The 18,026-nt window shown below is 38.8% G+C and overlaps 1 protein-coding gene across 3 annotated transcripts in view; it reads right to left on the bottom strand.

Annotated features, from left to right (window-relative positions):
* Positions 1–18,026, bottom strand: part of HSPA12A (heat shock protein family A (Hsp70) member 12A) — a 62,041-nt gene that overhangs the window by 31,118 nt on the left and 12,897 nt on the right. Inside the window, exons 2-6 of one of the 3 annotated variants that reach the window (XM_060768499.2) lie at positions 17,693–17,778; positions 14,696–14,823; positions 7,763–7,949; positions 5,007–5,111; positions 1,228–1,344 (exon numbers count right to left, since the gene is read on the bottom strand). In XM_060768499.2, the coding sequence (XP_060624482.1) occupies positions 1,228–1,344; positions 5,007–5,111; positions 7,763–7,949; positions 14,696–14,823; positions 17,693–17,778 (623 nt within the window). The remainder of the gene's footprint in view (positions 1–1,227; positions 1,345–5,006; positions 5,112–7,762; positions 7,950–14,695; positions 14,824–17,692; positions 17,779–18,026) is intronic. The other 2 variants (XM_060768501.2, XM_060768500.2) reach the window with 2 other exon arrangements.

Here is an 18,026-nt window from a genome sequence, read left to right as displayed (position 1 = left end):
CTTAAGACAGAAACCTAATTTGTGTGCCTTGAATGGACAGGAACTTAATTAATGCTCAGGAAATTTGGCTTCATTGTGTTAAGGAAATGGTAGCTTCCAGTGTTTCCAGGTTGAAATCTTCTAGGACTGTCTGTCTCTTCCTCCTCATCTTATTTTTGTTGCATAGAGAAAACGGAGGAATGACAGACAGAATGGAGACTAGCAGAAAAGAGTGTTACTTGTACTCACATAGCCCTATAGCTCAGAATATCAAGGAAGAAAATCCCACAATATCTGGTTTGAACTGAGTTATCTGAGGGCCTGTCCAGACAGTAGCTTTATTGCGGTAACATTCTGGATAGTCTCGAATTAATTCGCTACAAACCAGGAAAACCCTGGTTTGTAGCGAATTCATTTGATAGTGGATTTATTCCACGCTTTCTTGGAATACTTGAATTCAGGCAGTATTCCCACAGTTTACCAGGCTAAATAACCCTGGCCTCCAGTGCACTCTCTTAGCAGCTCTCCTGGCGTGTAGAAATGATGTGCCAGGAGAGCGGGGGGGGGGGGGTGGGAATCCTCCCGCTGTCCTGGCGTATCATTTCTATGCACTGGGAGAGCTGCTACGAGAGTGCACTAGAGGCCCGTAAGTTTATTTTATTTTTCTAAGGGGTCTGGGGTTTTGGGGGAGGGAGGTAAAGCCTCCAGACATTCTCTCAGGCTAGTCCCAAGAGAACATCTGGGCACCCACCCCAGAAAGCATGAACTTTCTGGGGTTTGTGTAGACAGCCTCCCTGAAATATCCGTGTTTTTTAAACGTGGATGCTTATGGGATAAAAGGCTGTCTGGATCCGCCCTCAGTCCACACTCAGATAATGTGGGATTTTCTGCCTTAATATCCTGAGATAATAGGACTGTGTGGAAGAGCCCTATAAGATATGGCCAGGTTAGGATAGAAACATTCACCTTTTAATTCCTGTGACTCTGCAACTCAAACAGGTATTTGCTTGGTTTGCCAGAGTAGAGTATTTTCAAGAAATAATTTCCTAATATGGGTTCCTAATGAGCTGCTTTGTTCACAATAAAACTATCTTATCTCTTACATTAATATACCTGCAAAATCAAAAGACATTGGGACAATTGCTGATTATAACCTTTGAGTGAGTTTAATACTAATTGAGGTTTGCAAAGTTAGGAGTTTGTCAAACCTCCCACTCCTGCAATTTGGCTCCACAATAATGATCTTACCTTATATGCAGCATGCCTCATAAACTGCTTTGCAGGTTGCTTCCAGATAGCTGGCACCGTGATGACCCATCGTATCTCAGAGTTATCAATTGTTTCTCCTCCCTGATCGCTCAGCTCCTGGAGTCAATGAAAGCAGAGTTTACAGTGAGGCCTAAAATTGATACCAGCTGTTTTGAGAAAATGGTGTAGCTTTCTTGAGGCTCCTGTGAAAATAATGTACACATTTCATGTCTTTAATGTTATGTCTAGGTCGCACTGTTTAAAGAACTGGCTAGTTGGGAAGAATGCATGAAATGTCAAAAGAAAGGTTCCAATTACACCTTGACACGAAGGACCAAGGAAAATGTGCAATCAGGAAGGGCATGTTTTTCCTTGACAGAGTTCAAAAGTTGGCAAACAAAAGGAAATATTTCGTGTATGTTTTTGCAGGAAAGGTGGCTGGACGGTCTCAATGTACTCCTTTAATCATTAATCTTGCTGGCAAATATTTGCTATTTAACTAACAAATATGAATACCACATTATGTTGCATTTTATTTATTTTAAATGACTGCTGTGGATGTTATCACCACTACATCACACTTGTAATTTAATTTTTAAAGTATGGGTTCCCTGTAATTCCCGTCTTTGCAGAAAACGGAATCATAGAATCATAGAGTTGGAAGAAACCTTGTGGGCCATCCAGTCCAACCCCCTTCCAAGAAGCAGGAAATTTGCATTCAAAGCACCCCTGACAGATGGCCATCCATCCTCCAAAGAAGGAGCCTCCACCACACTTCAGGGCAGAGAGTTCCACTGCTGAACAACTCTCACAGTCAGAAAGTTCTTCCTAATGTTCAGGTCAAATCTCCATTCCCGTAGTTTGAAGCCATTGTTCCACATTCTAGTCTCCGAGGCAGCAGAAAACAAGCTTGCTCCCTCCTCCCTATGACTTCCCCTCACATATTTATAAGTGAACGTTGAAGTTTGTTTTTTGGGAGCAGGGGATGCAGGGGTGGAGACATTCTGGAAATGGTTTCGTGACTGGATGCTTCCAGGGCACCCCCTAACTGTCTTATCATAGAGTTTTCGTGATAAGAGACATTAAGAATGTTTTATTGGTGAGGCTTCAGCTTAGTATGTGCAAGAGTTAGCTAAAATTCTACTGCAGAGATCCTCTGCTTGCATCCCCTTCCACTACTGCTACTGATCAGCAGTAATTTGATTTAACTGGCTCCTCAGCGAAGATCTGTCTGACTTGGAAGATCCTACCAACAGCAGTACTATCATCATCAGCATAGCCTCTTGTTTAGTAGGAGCATCAACCCCACAACCACGGAAAGACAGGGCCTTGGTGGGATCCATCCATTTTAGCAGCTTAAATTTAGAGGACCAGAGACTTGTTCAGTAACTGAGAATTAGGCCTCTTTCACACAGCTATATAAAATCCACATTGAATTGGATTATAAGGCAGTGTGGACTCAGATAATCCCATTCAAAGCAGATATTGTGCTTTATCCGCCTTGATATTCTGAGTTATATGGCAGTGTGGAAGGGCATTTAGAAATCCCTTGCTGACCCACCACATATCATCAGAAATCTACCAATACAGGCTGAGTATCCTTTATCTATAATGCTTGGTGTTTTGGATTTTGAAATACCGATAATGAGATATCTTGGAGATGGGACCCACATGAATTCATTTACACTTTGGATACACCTTGTACACATAACCTAAAGGCAATTTCATATGGTGTTTTTAAAGAGTTTGTGTACTTTGAGCCAAAAGAAAGCTTAAATGTTGTTGTCTCATCCATCCATTTGGATAATGTTGGTATTTCAAGTATCTTTGATTTATCAATCTCTACATCAGATTATATAAAAAACACAATAATATATAAATAAAAAAGTTATCTTGTGGCACCTTTAAGACTAACCAATTTATTTCATCATGCATTTTCATGGACATCACTCTACTTTATCAGATGTTACCATGCTTCAGAGTCTATGAAACATTATGATGAAATGAATGGGTTAGTCTTAAAAATGCTACAAGGTTCCTTCTTTCTGGTGGATCTGTTACTCAGTTTTATATATCTGGAATACTTAAGGGCTAAGTAGCCACACATGAAAACAAAAATGAACAAATAAGCTAACAGGAAGTGATCAAAAGGTCCCATTTAGTTTTGAAAAAATAGGAGAAGCTTGGCTTGTGACCTTTGAAAAGATGAAAAACTGCTCTTAAAAACTTCCAGAGAGGCAATTTATCACTTCCTTTTTGTCAGCAAAAGGGTAGGCTATTAAGTCTGGAGAAAACCACAAAAATAGCATGGGGTGGGAGCAGGAATCTCCAGGGATTTCACTAACTAATGGAATGCACAGCCTCCTCTGCCACAGACCATCTCATTCATGTTGTGATAAAAGCTTCGGGAAAGTTGCTCTTTCTCCATCATGAGACCGGATTGTCAACAGAGCTGTTTATTATAATGAATCATCACGTTGTTAGAATGAATGGTTTATGTTGCCATGGCAAATGCTGAACAAGAAACCTGGAGTATTTTTATTTGGGTATGCTGGATAATTGTCCTTATTTGTCTGTGTGCTCATAATTGCATACTATTCTGGCTGTTGAGGCACAAACAATACTGTTAATTTATTTGAACACAAGATACCATTTTGCAAATGTATCTATGGTGAAATAGATTCATTTTGCCTGGAATAGATTTTTTTTCATATTCTACTTTCTTTTCTGATCTTTTCCCTTTGGCATGAAAAATATATTTTGGAAATATGGCCAGGATACATTAATTAATTAATAATAATAATATTTAATAAATAGAATAATTAATAAATGGAGCCCCCAGTGGTGGTTAAATTGCTGAGCTGCTGAACTTGCTGACTGAAATATTGGTGGTTCAAATCCAGAGAGCGGGGTGAGCTCTTTCTGTTAGCCCCAGCTCCTGCCAATCCAGTACTTCAAAAATATGCAAATATGAGTAGATCGATAGGTACCGCTCCAGCGAGAAGGTAACGGCACTCTATGCAGTCATGCCAGCCACATGACCTTGGAGGTGTCTATGGACTATGCCAGCTCTTCAGCTTAGAAATGGAGATGAGCACTACCCCCCCCCCCCCACCACCCCAGAGTCTGACACAACTAGACTTAATGTCAAAGGGAAACCTTTACTATGTATTGTCGAAGGCTTTCATGACCGGAATCACTGGGTTGTTGTAGGTTTTTTGGGCTGTATGGCCATGTTCTAGAAACATTGTCTCCTGACGTTTTGCCTGCATCTAAGACAGGCATTCTCAGAGGCTGTGAGGAAAACTTTACCTTTACCTTAATAATTAATAAATACTTTTGCAAACTCCTTTCTTCTTCTTTTTGTTGTAACTGTACTATCTATCTATCTATCTATCTATCTATCTATCTATCTATAAAACAAACTAGAGAATCTTGCAGAAACACAATTTCTGACCTATAGTCAGACCTGATTGGTCAGATTGCTATCTTGCTACTTACAATTTCTTTTCTTTTCTCAGACAAAAATCATTTCCCAGAGACAAAATTCTTTTATACTATGAATTTCATCACAGTCAGAAAATTCATTAAGAAGGAGGCTGCTTATAAGTCTCGAGGACACTTTACCATGATCAGGGCTTGTCTATTTCCTGCAGCTGTTCCACTATGTTTGCATGAAAAACCTCTGCAGGCTGAAGTCTGGCAAGGCTAAATTTGTAGGGCCAGCATTTGTCAGAGTTATAAATATAAGGAACTACAGACAGGTGGCATCTCTTTACCTTCAACGCTTGTTCCTTGAAGTATTGCAGAGCGTAAGCAAATATATCAAGTGCCTTGACTTTCTTTCCATTTGCAGCTGTCAAGTCTGTTTCCAGGGACAGATTCTTGGGGAAGAAAATGATAAGACAATTATTAAAAGGAAGTAGTAAGTGTCAAATGCTACTGGCGCTTGCCTTGAAAGGACATGATTCGTCAGGTTACGCACAAGGTGTCTCTTTTTGCTCTGGCAGCACTGAGATGGTAGAACTGAGATTCCACATGGGTGCAAGCCATGGATCCCATATTATGTATATGTACAAAATGGGTGTGTCATTTTGTTACAACCAGTCCCAATATATTGCCTACCATCGCCCCTATTTTATCAATTCTGCTTCATGCCAACCTGCCAAAGTTGTGACAGGAGTTAAACGAACATTGATTCTTCAGCAATTCACCCACTAACATTATCCCGGGGATTGGCAGGCATGGAAAGACTTCCTTGAACATATAATTTTATGCTTCCCACACAGACCTAACTGAAGTCTTCTTCAATCAGGTCGGCCATGGAGTGCTGCTGTGTAGCACCAGACAATCAGCCAAGGGATTAGCAGGCTGCTTCCATGCTTTCAGGAGCTCATGAAAAATGGCAAGGACATTTGGTGTCATGCCTATTTGTGTCCCCATACTTCTTTCACCTGGCTGAAAACTTGGGGCCCGCCCAGACAGTACCTTTATTGTGGTATCTACCACAATAAAGGTGGGGCTGTTCAGACATTCTGGACAGTCCCGAATTAATTTGATACATACCAGGACAACCCTGGTTTGTAGTGAATTAATTAGATAGTGGGTTTATTCTGCGCCTTCTTGGAAGGTGTGGGATAAACCTACTACTTTCGGTTCTGGACTGCAGAATACTGTAGTCCGGACAGTATTCCCACAGTTTACCAGGCTAAATAAGCCGAGTAAACTATGAGAATACCCAACTCCCTCCCCTCAAACCCCCAGACCCCTTAGAAAAGTAATGAAAACTTACCCGGCCTCCATTACAGGCTTCGGCCAGCTCTCCCAGTGCATAGAAATGACGAGCTAGGAGACCGGGGGGGGGGGGGGGGAGGAAAATCGCTCCCCCTCCCTCTCCTGGTGCATCATTTCTACATGCCAGGAGAGCTGGCCGAAGCCTGTTATCGAGGCCAGGTACATTTTCATTAATCTTCTAAGGGGTCTGGGGCTTTGGGGGAGGGGGGTAGGGCCTCCAGATGTTCTCTCAGGCTAAGCCTGAGGGAATGTCTGAACACCCACCCCAGAAAGCACATGCTTTCTGGGGTGGGTGTGGACAGGCCCCCAGGAACATGCACATTTTTAAAATGTGGATTCTCCTAGGATAAAGGCCTGGCTGGATCCTCCCTAAGACTTTCAGCAAAGTCTGCCTCCTGTGCTGAAGAAAGCTTCCAAATTGTCTTTACTGGACTTGCTTGCTTAAAGTATAAGGTAATGGCAATCTGTCCTGACAATAATGTGTTCATTTTTTCTGATTCAGTCATACCCTCAACTAACTTTCCACATGTATTTCTTCCTCATAACTTTGCTAAATATGGTAGTATCTGGATCTCTTAGACAACCCCCCAATCCACAACCCTTAATCTCCCCCCTTGCCTATATTTAAGAACCATCTTGCCTGCTATTATTCCAAATTTGCCCTTCCAAATTATAGAATTTTGACTGTGTATTTCACTGATTCATTTTAAACAACATTGAAGACATATAAGCAGGCTGGCAATCTATGTAATTATTAAGCAACACATAATAGTTTTTATAGCTCTTGAATGATACTATTCACATAACTACACCATGTCGTGTGTAAATGAGCACTAAACTCCAGACCATTGCTTATACGGCAAATCTACACATCAGTGCTTGCTATAATGAAGACTGCACAATATAAAGGGGAGAGATGGGACTATATGTGGTAATTTGATCAAGATTGGAGCCTGGGGTAACTGTGGCTCTCCAATTCATGTTCTGTACCTATTACTAAGTTTTAGAAGAAACATTATCTCTTCTTCATGCTTGAGAGTATTCCCTGGCAGAGACATTTATTGCATAAAGTCTGAAATGGCCCTCATTTATCAGTGAGGTCTTCCTGGAATCTGTCGCTACTAAGGTACATTTTACCTCAGGCATTGCATGTATTGATGACTTAGGGAGTGAAACTCTGAAACTCGGTGTAACTAATGGTGACAAGAATGGCATTAATTTTTAAAGGCTAGACAATCTCCCCAAAAGGGGAAAATTGCTCCAGAAAGCATTTCTCCAAGTCTGTGTGTAATATATCTTTGTTTCTGTTGTGTCATCAATCAATTCCAACTTATGCCAGCCTTACCATAAAGTTTTTCAGGCAGAATTTTTTAGAGGGGTTTTTCCATTTCCTAGAATGGGAATCATCCACAATCACACTGAATCTACACTGTGGAATTAATGCAGTTTGACACCACTTTAACTGCCATGGCTCAATGCAATGGAAAGCTGGAATTTATAGTTTGGTAGGCACCAACATTCTATGGTTTCCATGATGCCATGGCAGTTAAAGTGGTGTAAACAGGATTAATTCTATAGTATAGATTCACCCCAAGTGGGCTTCTATGACTGGATGGGGATTCAAGTCTAGACTTCCAAATCCTAGTCTAAATCAAACTGCTATACCATGCTTTCCGTGAGTGTGTGTGCATATGACTAACATATATTCAGTTAGAAGTGCAAATACATTCATTTCACTTACACTAGTTGTGTGAAGCTTCATCTTAAATTTTTCAAAATACAACCAGTGCTTTGACTCGTTGGGATCTAAGTCATGGTAGAAATCTCTGGCTGCATAACCAAAACTATGGAATTTTTTTTCTGGTGTTAAGAGGATAGTTGTTGGTGTTTTCTGGTTGGACACACCAGGGTCCCCTCCTTCCCATCGCCTAAAATAAAAAAAAAAGGAACATTATTTGGAACCAATGAAATTTAGTGTATATTTCCATGCAGTTCAGAAATCACAATAGCCGGGGAAATTAAAAAAAGAAAGAAAACCAGACTAAATATTTTAAAAATGAAAGCAATAATAATTGACATCAAAGGGAGGGACACCCAAGGGCGGGAGGTTGCTGGATTCAGTTGTAAAATAAGATCAGTGCCTCCAATAACAACTTTCTAATTTAAACCACTGCTAAATCCTAGCATGGATTTCCTACTTTATTTACATTGGAGCCATCATCCTCCATTAGGGACATCTATGAATTATGGAACATCTACTGTGACAACACAGATTGAATATCCCTTATCTAAAAATCTGAAATGCTCCAAAATTGTCCACATGGGAGGTTGAGATAGCAAGATGTTTGCCTTCTTATGGCTCAGTGTACACAAACTTTGTTTTGTAAACACAACTGTTACAAATATTGTGTATAAAATTACATTCAAGCTACGAAATTAATTTCATGTTGAGAGGTGTGTCCCATCTCCAATGTGTCTCATTATGCATGTGCTCGTATTCCAAAATCCAAATATAAATAAATGAATTCCAAACCCTTAAAAAAAGCTTCTAGGCCCAAGCATTTCAGATAAGGAATACTCAACCTGTACTGTGTCTACAGGTACAAAGAAAGATTTTCCAAGGCATAGAGATGGGTGGTCAAGAGAACATGCACATAAGGTATTCATGATCACAAAATGTGGTAATTGCTAGTTGCCTAGATAAAAAGGATTTGATACATTCATAGAAGATACGCCTATCCCCGACTATAATCCTAAAAGCCAACAGACAATTCACATACTTTTATATCCCTAGCATCCATAATTTTGAGTTAGATTTTAGTGCAGGCATATGCTTCTCTGGGATCCATGGAAGAGCATAAGGAAAGATGTCATCAGTTCTACACAGAATGTTCAGAGATTCAACAAAAACTACTGCTTGTTAAATCCTACGCAGCAGCTGCACGTTTAAGGCAAGAAGAAAGGTATTGTTTTGATCAGGAAACCTTAATGACTGTAATTTTGACTCATTCAGGGACTGGTATGTTAATAGAAAGTGCACTTAGGAGCTGAATAATTGTAACAGTCATCTATTCTCTCCTAAATAGAAATTGCATTAGACCTCTCCCTGGGATGAATACTTCGGAGGAGCTACCATAGTAGTTCACCGACAGCATGGCTAAGATTTGTAAAGCAGCATTTAATAGCCAGACATACAATTCTTTGAAATGTTTTTCTACACATGGGATGACAAAAGTTCTTGAGTGCAGAATGTTCTTTGGTTCTAATGGACACAGCAGAAAATTCATTTACAAGACAATCTGAGCATTCAGTGATTTTAGTTTTAAAAGACCAAGTTTTTAGTCCATAAGGATTTGAAACAAAACTACAGAAATGGAAGCAACAGAAAGACAGATGGATTTGTGGCCTATGAAAGAACTTTAGTGCTTTATAGGGTGGAAAGGATCTTCGGAAATATTTGAATGATGGTCAAAACATGCTTCTCAAATATTGAGAAATCTTGACAATGAGAAACCTGGACTGGTGAGAATCTTCACAGTTGGGGACTTTTTGCACACACACATATATATTTTTGCTCAGAAAACAAAATTTTCATACAAAGCGGATTTTCTGTGCAAAAACCTTATGTGCAGAAAATACTATTTTCTACTCAAAATGACATGTACAATTTTGCACAGAATAAGTCCCAAAGTACCAAAGACCAAAAGTATAGTATTTTCTACATACGAAATATATGTCTGCGAAATCGTTATTTTCCACAAAAAGGAAAGGTATTTCATATGTAGAAAATGCTATTTTCTGTGCACAAATATCATGTGCAAATTTTGCACACAATTAAGCACCCAACTACCATGTTTCCTGCACAGAAAATCTTGTCTCCACTCAAAAATAACACATGGAAATTTGTCCAGAATAAATCTTGAAATGTGACTAGTGTTCAAAACCTGTAGTTTTAAAACTTTCTCAAATTGGTGTCTTCTTGGATTAGCACTTTTCCATTTCCTTATGATTAATAAAATATGATAAACAACAAACATGTGTGTGAATATTTTTAAAATGCACAATATCACAGTATGTACGCAGAGATTTTTTTCTGAGGGGAGGGCATCTTGGGGTGCATCTACACTATAGAATTAATGCCGTTTCATAGAATTTTAATTGTCATAGCTTAAGATTATGATAAGCTAGGATGTGAAGTTTCTTGAGACACCATCACTATTTGGCTGTGAAGGTTAAGGACCTTGCAGAATTACAACTCCCAGGATTCCATAACATTGAGCCTTTGCAGTTAAAGTGCTGTAAACGATCATCAATTGAATGAGTCTTGCTATGTTGTATTTTACAGATGTGACTACTAATGGTGATGTACTAAAGATAAAGATCCTTCAAAGTCAGATTTTGACTAGCTTTTGGGTCATATTGCAGAATACTACCAGAAACATAACATTCATGACAGATCAATCCAAAGACTCGTCTATTTGACAATTCAATTCCCACAGTGGCAAAACACTTTTTTGGAAAAATATTTTAAATTCCTATGACCACAATCTTAAACACATGTATATGTGAACTCACCCAAAGCGTAATGATACCATAGCACTTCCCCATTTAGATGCTGTGGACCATATCTTATGATATGATTAAGTTCTAAGCTTTAAAAGAATGGCAAACCCAGAGGTGAAAATATTAATTGTATTGCTAATTGCTGTAAAAATGACAGTCTGTACTAATATTTAGGATTTGATTATATCAGGGTAAAAGAAAAGAAAACCAAAAGGACAAGCATGAGGGTGCTTCTTAGAAGAGGAACAGAATCACCAACTTGATATAAGAATCAGTAAACATTATGAAGGCCTTCCTGACAGTAAGAGCTTCTTGACTTTGGCCTATGGTGGAGTCTCCTCCTCTGGAGATTTTTAAACAGAAGCTGGATGGCAATCTGTCAGAAATGCTTTTATTGCATATTCCTGTATGGCAGGGGTTGGACTGGATGTCACTTGTGGGCTCTTCCAACTCTATGATTCTATGTTGAAGTACCTGCTACTTGATCTACTTCTTCTTCCTGAAGCATCCTTGCCTCGCCACCTCGATATCACTTTCTCTTCCGATGGCTCTTTACTGATTCTCACATCATACTTAGCAAACACTGGGCATGACTTCCTCATGCGTTCTGTGTATCCAAGGTAACACTGTGAGTAGTTTTGGTAGGGATGTCATAATTCCTCCATAGGAATGCAAATTTTCACTTAATTAATTCTCACTTTTAACAAAGAAGAATTAAAATGAGACCTCCCCAATGACTTCTTGCATTACAGCTTCATTCTTTTTCATTTCTACAAGAAAGGTAATTTATATGAACATGTCTATTTTTAAATTTAAATTCTATTTTTAACAAAGCTCTCAAGTGAAGAGCATCTAGTGTTGTTGTAGGTTTTTTGGGCTGTGTGGCCAAGTTCTAGAAGCATATTCTCCTGATGTTTCACCTGCATCTATGGCAGGCATCCTCAGGCATCCTCACAACCTCTGAGGATACCTGCTGTAGATGCAGGCAAAACGTCAGGAGGGAATACTTCTAGAACATGGCCATACAGCCCGAACAACCTACAACAACCCCCTGATTCCAGCCATGAAAGCCTTCGACAATATGAAGAACATCTTGTGCTGGCTGACCAATTTCTCAATAGGGCATTTTGAGCATTCTATTTATCCTTATCCTTCCACAGAGAACTTTGCTAGTAACAAATGATTAAACATTGGGATTAAGGAATTTGCTTCATATTATTGTTGCAGGTAAGTTCAAATAACTCAGTCAATATCATTAGTATATACCGGTAACTATGCTTTAGAGCACAATGTGATTCTTCTAAAACCTACCAGCAACGATCCACTCTATTGTTCTTTTTATTTCCCCTTGTTTCAGAGACAAAGTGTTAATTATGAGTTAAAATCTCTGCACTGAAATAAAGGGCTTAACATGTGAAAAGATGATGTTTTCTACAGGCCTTATTATTAATTCCGACCCTTTAATACCTTCCCCATTAGGTAATTTTTCCATCCCATTTCTGATTCCTACATACAGCTATTTGATTGACTGCATCACCCTGTAGAAGCCTGCCTGAGTCCTGAGATCTTCAGGAGAGGCCCTTCTCTCAGTCCCACCTCCATCTCAAACTTGGTTGGCGGGAACAAGAGAGGGGGCCTTCTTGGTGGCTGCCCCTCAACTCTGGAACTCCCTGCTGTCCTTCCATTGCTAAAACCTCACAATCTCTGAGGATGCCTGCCACAGATGCAGGCAAAACGTCAGGAGAGAATAATTCTAGAACATACATCCCAAAAACCCTACAACAACCCAGTAAAACCTTTTTATTCAGGAAGGCTTTTAAATAAGATGGTTTTAAAGATCAAGTCGGGGGTTCTTTAATTTTGAATGAGTTTTTATCAGTTTTTATGGATTTTAACTGAATCTTTAATACCATTTTTAATTCTGTTTGAATTTTGTATTGAAATCCTTTTCATGTAAACCACTTTGAGTCTCCTTTGAGGAGCGAGAAAAATGGGGTATAAATAATAATAATAATAATAATAATAATAATAATAATGTAATAATAATGCTTGAAAAAGTTACACTATTGGGTGAGGGATTCTAGGAACCGTAGTTTGAAAAAGTTACTTATTAAAACACTGTTCATCGCTTCCTAAGATGCTTTTTCCAAACAATTTTTGTCCTTTTTTCCACCTTTGATTTAACTCTGTTCTCTTGGTGTCTCCAAACCCTTTAATCTGCTGCTTGCCAACTCTAATGGCATTGAATTCCCAAACCACATGCCCTTGCCCTTACTGGAAAAGGATCAAAAGAAAACCAGGAGAAAAAACGAAAAGTGAAGTGAGTACTGAATTCATATAAACCACCGTGCAATGTCTTACATGACAATAACTGAAGAGTTGGAAGGGCCTATTTCTTCCCTACAGAAAAATAGCAGACAACTTTCTGTTTTGCGGAAACTGGTTCTGGTCCCCTGGGGAGCTTGACTGCTGAACAAGAGTATGCTGGGAAATGAACCTCAGCTGCACAGAATCATATTCTTCCCTTTACACTATCTGTGTACTGCAAGACCAGCTGCAGCTGACAAAATTGGAGGGAGAAAAATTTGGGTGAGTTTTTTGCTTGCTTGCTTGTTCGTTCATTTGTTTAGTTTAGTTCTAACCAGGTATCTAAAGAATACCTAAAGAATACAAGTCTTTCCCTGTTGTTGCTATTGCAGAATGATACGGCAACAAACTGTCCAGGGAAGTTATCCAATCTTTCTTGGAGACTTTTTTCTCCGTTTTTGAAACTGAATGTTCATCTGTCAGGAATTATTTAGGTCTAACAAATCAGATGAATGCAGCGGACTGGATTACTGACCCTTGCAACTCCCTCCAGCTCTATGAGGCTAGGATTTTGGTTGGCCTCGCAATTTCTCTTATGCCTATTGTCAGTGTACAGTAAGTTTAACACTTAGTTATCAGTCTGCTGAGGTCTGTTCATTGATTTGCTCTGTTGTTGTGTTAATAATAAAGGCAAAGGAATGTTTTTTTTTTTACAATGGTTCTCCAAAAAGCAAATATTGGAAAATGATCCATAGAAAATCAGGAGAAAAAAAGAAAGAATAGATTGCCTTTTAGCTTCTATTATAATGCAAATAGCTCAAAACCAGAAATGATATCAACACCATTTTAAAAATATTTATTTATCTTGTAAAATGATTCAGTTGTGCACTATTGTTTTTATAACCCTTTCTGCTCTACCAGTTGTCACACAGCTTGAAACCTACAGAGTTTAAATACTGATGATGAATAGTGAATATCTGGTACTCTGAAATGAATCATGGGATGATTTTTCAAAATGTTTTAGTTGCATGACTGAAAGACATGTAGTCATTGCAATTGTTGGCTTGACTTGTTACAACTGATATTCTTCTTGACTGCTAAACTGTTGGCTGGCCTATTCCCATTTGAAACCAAATGTCTGAAGAAGTTGAATTTTTGTGAATTCTGATTCAGTCCTGCACTTCTTAAGACTAATGTGTAAATCAGAGTGCAATATCAAATTGCCAAGGTCCTACTGAGCTGGGTCAACTAGATCAGCGGGAACTGTGATGATTCCTAGAAGTGTTGGAAAGCATCACTCTGCCATCAGAGCTCTGTGATTAACAAGCAGAAGAGGATTCTGTATAATCCTAATCCTAAACATCTAAGGCATTTGAGTGTTAGGATTATACTATTACCCATTGGCTGGATATTCTGAAAGCATCCAGGATATTTTACAATTGTTCTAATGAAGTTCTTCACTTGAAAAATTGTTGATGTCTCTTTTGAAAAACCAGTATGTAGTTTGAGAGAAGACTCCATTGAAAAATGAACATTTAAATGCAAAGTTTCCATATAGATCTTTTGAAAAAAAATGGGGAGAAATGGATCAGTTTAGAAACCTAAATTGTAATTTACTTTCTTCTCCTCTCTTAAATACTCAAGTTTAACATGTTTTATTTAATTTAAGGTCACAATGGCCTAATCCTTATCCCTGGTAATAATAGGTCCTGTGCTCTCATTTCTGTTCTGAAACACGCTGCTACCTTCACCATCATAGGTTTTCCGTCCACTGTATAGATAATGTTGGAAAACTTTCTATTACCTCATCACATGGATGCATTCTGGCTCCTTGGTGAAACTGTAGGCGTAGCCACTAGAGGTTGTGCCAAAATCAACAGCCACAACAACAAGAAATGACTGCTCCTCTGTGTCATTTGCTTCAGAGTCCTTCTGTGAAAAGAACAGAAGTAAAGCATATGCATAAGAATTACATAAACATGATGATTAATCTTTAATGTCAAACTATAGCGCTACTAATCTCTACACGAATGAAAAGTAGTACACTCAGCCCTCCACATGCAACTTTTGTGGATTTAAAAGATTCTCTCTAGGAAACTCTAGGTCCTCCAGTGCAATTCCACAGTCAACTACTGGTTGATGTTTATCACTTACTAGTGCGAGAGAACAAGAGGTTCCTACAGAGGTGCTCTGTCAACTATAAAAAACAGTGGGTTTTTTATTTATCATTTTTCTACTTGTGCTGAGCTGTACGCACATAACCCCAGCAAACGTGGAGGGCTGACTGTACATTACCAAGATGAGACTTCATTTTTATGACATGATTTTCCTTTAAATGAACAAGAACCCCGTGCACCATCTCTGTGAGCTGAACAAAGCAGACACTTTTCATTTAGAAGAGGAACGAGGGAATAGTGTAGGCTAATATACTCTTAGTTATGATGCTTATATCGTAACTACTCCATATTCTCATTTGCAATTGTGACACTTTTGCCTAGGCTACTAAAACAGCTCCAGGGACTGTTGTGGGGGGTATGGAGCTGATGGAAAAAGGTCCAGGCTATGGAGTTGTCCATGTTTGCCACAAACCAAACAAGCTGTCAAAATAGCACTTCCTGTTAGAGACAAAGTCTGACACTGGATTTTTGTGGGCTCAGGCATTTTTTATCATGCTGTGCAGCAATGACATTACCACACTGATCTGGTATTGCATTTCAGGCCTTGACAGAATGAAGGTCACTACTGCTGACACAAATGTTTTGATTCTCAGTTCCAGGAAAGTATCAAAGGAGATCTTTTCTAGACTTTTCTCCTCTGCAGTAAACTCTTCTCTTATTTGAGACTACTGAAGTTTTCAGTCATCTTAGAAATGTAGTAAATGATGCAACTGCACTGCCTCCCTCAAGGCTTCATCCTGTTTACAACTAGACTCCTTCTCACTCCATACTGAGGGTGTAGGGAACTGTTTATAACATACCCTTTAACAGGGGTGTTAAAAGACTTCATTGACATCAGTTGAGTTTATAAATAAATGTTGGACCTGCTTGTTAGTCCACTAAGAAGTTTAGCTTAGATTGGTTGGCAACAGAAATAGGTCTTTTTTTCTAATTGATGGAGTTCCCATTGTTGGTCCCATCTTTGCCTGAAAGGATTTGAAGATCTTTTCTTGAGGATGATTTCACTAAAGATACAAATGACTTTTGGATTATTGTTCTTATATTTTTGGTTTGAATTATCATCTGTCACCCTCCATGCTGCCCTAAACAGTGTTTTAAAGGTTCATTGCTTTGTTCTTGTTTATTGGGTTTAATAATCACCACCACCACCACCACCACCATCATCACTATCATCATCTGCCTCTCTTTGTGGCTCAAGGCGGATTCCAACATAGTTAAAACACATAACATTGGAAACATTTTATAAATTCACATATTAAATATGTTTAATATGTACCTATAAAGGTACATATTAAAACGTATTTCTATAAAATACATATTAAAATACACAGAAAAGAGATTAAAACACAAAACACGAGTTTACAATTCATGTTTAAAAACTGGCTGGGTAAGAATTCTTTAGCTCAGTGGTTCTCAACCTTCCTAAAGCTGCAACCCCTTAATACAGTTCTTCATGTTGTGGTGACCCTCAACCATAGCATTATTTTCGTTGATACTTCATAGCTGCAATTTTGCTACTGTTGTGAATTGTAATGTAAATATCTGATATGCAGGATTCACTGGACCAAATTTGGCACAAATACCCAATATGCTCAAATTTGAATTCTGGTGGTATTGCGGGTTGGGGTTGATTTTGTCACTTGGGAGTTGTAGTTGCTGGGATTTATAATTAATCTACAATGAAAGAGCATTCTGAACTCCACCAACAATGGAATTGAACCAAACTTGGCACACAGAACTCCCATGACCAACAGAAAATACTGGAACATTGACCTTGAGTTTTGGAGTTGTAGCTCACCTACATCCAGAATGCATCATGGACTCAAACAATGATGGATCTGGACCAAACTTGTCACAAATACTCAATATGCCCAAATGTGAACATTGGTGGAGTTTGGGGAAAATAGACCTTGACATTTGGGAGTTGTAGTTGCTGGGATTTATAGTTCATTTATAATCAAAGTGCATTCTGAACCCCAGCAACAACAGAATTGGGCCAAAATTCCCAAACAGAGTCCCCCATGACCAATAGAAAATAATGTTTTTCTGATGGTCTTTGTCGAACCCTCTGACACCCCCTCATGGCTCCCCCAGGGGTTCCAACCTCCAGTTTGAGAAACGCTGCTTTAGCTTTTATCCCCTGCCCAACAGTTGTGCTTTTTCAGAGGTTACACACTATATTTACTGAAAAAGTGGTGGTATAAAATTGTTGGATAAACAACCATCCAACCATATTGCACAACTTCTTGTGTAACTACTATCTTAACTACTTGTGAAATGGTAAAATTTTTGCAACAGAGTTCACAAGGGCTTTCACTCATATTTTCACTTAGTGTTAAACTTCACTACCTACATTCATTTGTTTTACAGGATGACAAGGCTCTGGGGCTTTTATGCTGGAAGACAAGTATATCTATCCACCTTGGAATCAATAGTTTTATATTATTAAAATTGTGATTTTATGCTACCATAAAATCTATGCTGCCTTGAGAGGATACTGCCCTGAGGAAACTTTAAAAACCAAAGAAACAGACCTAACAATCATCCATTCATAGTCTATAGAATGAAATTATCCCCACAGAGTGGGAAAAACAATACAGTGATATTCAGAATGCATTTCTTACCGCAATGTGGGATGGAGACAGTGGTGTTATTCCTGGGTCTCCCAGGCTTCTTGCTGGAGATGCATAGGCAGTTGATGAAACTGCTTCTGAAAAAAATGAAAGCCTTTTAGTTCTCTTTGTGTTTTCCCAGGTGCCAGGAGAAGGGAACCACTGAATATGACACAATCATTCACGATACCAAGTTTTCCCAATATGAGAAAGAAGACACATATGCATAAGACTTTACATTAATTGCCTCACATTAATAATATAATATTTTAAAATTGAAAACCTAATTCCATTCCTCTCATAATGCAACTGAAACAAATCCATTTGGGCTGTTATCAAATGGCAG

Source organism: Anolis sagrei, chromosome 3 (assembly GCF_037176765.1).
Source record: "Anolis sagrei isolate rAnoSag1 chromosome 3, rAnoSag1.mat, whole genome shotgun sequence".
In the NCBI taxonomy this organism is placed as follows: domain Eukaryota; kingdom Metazoa; phylum Chordata; class Lepidosauria; order Squamata; family Dactyloidae; genus Anolis; species Anolis sagrei.
The sequence above is the reverse complement of the archived record's forward strand: the minus strand, read 5'-3'. Positions and strand labels throughout refer to the sequence as shown.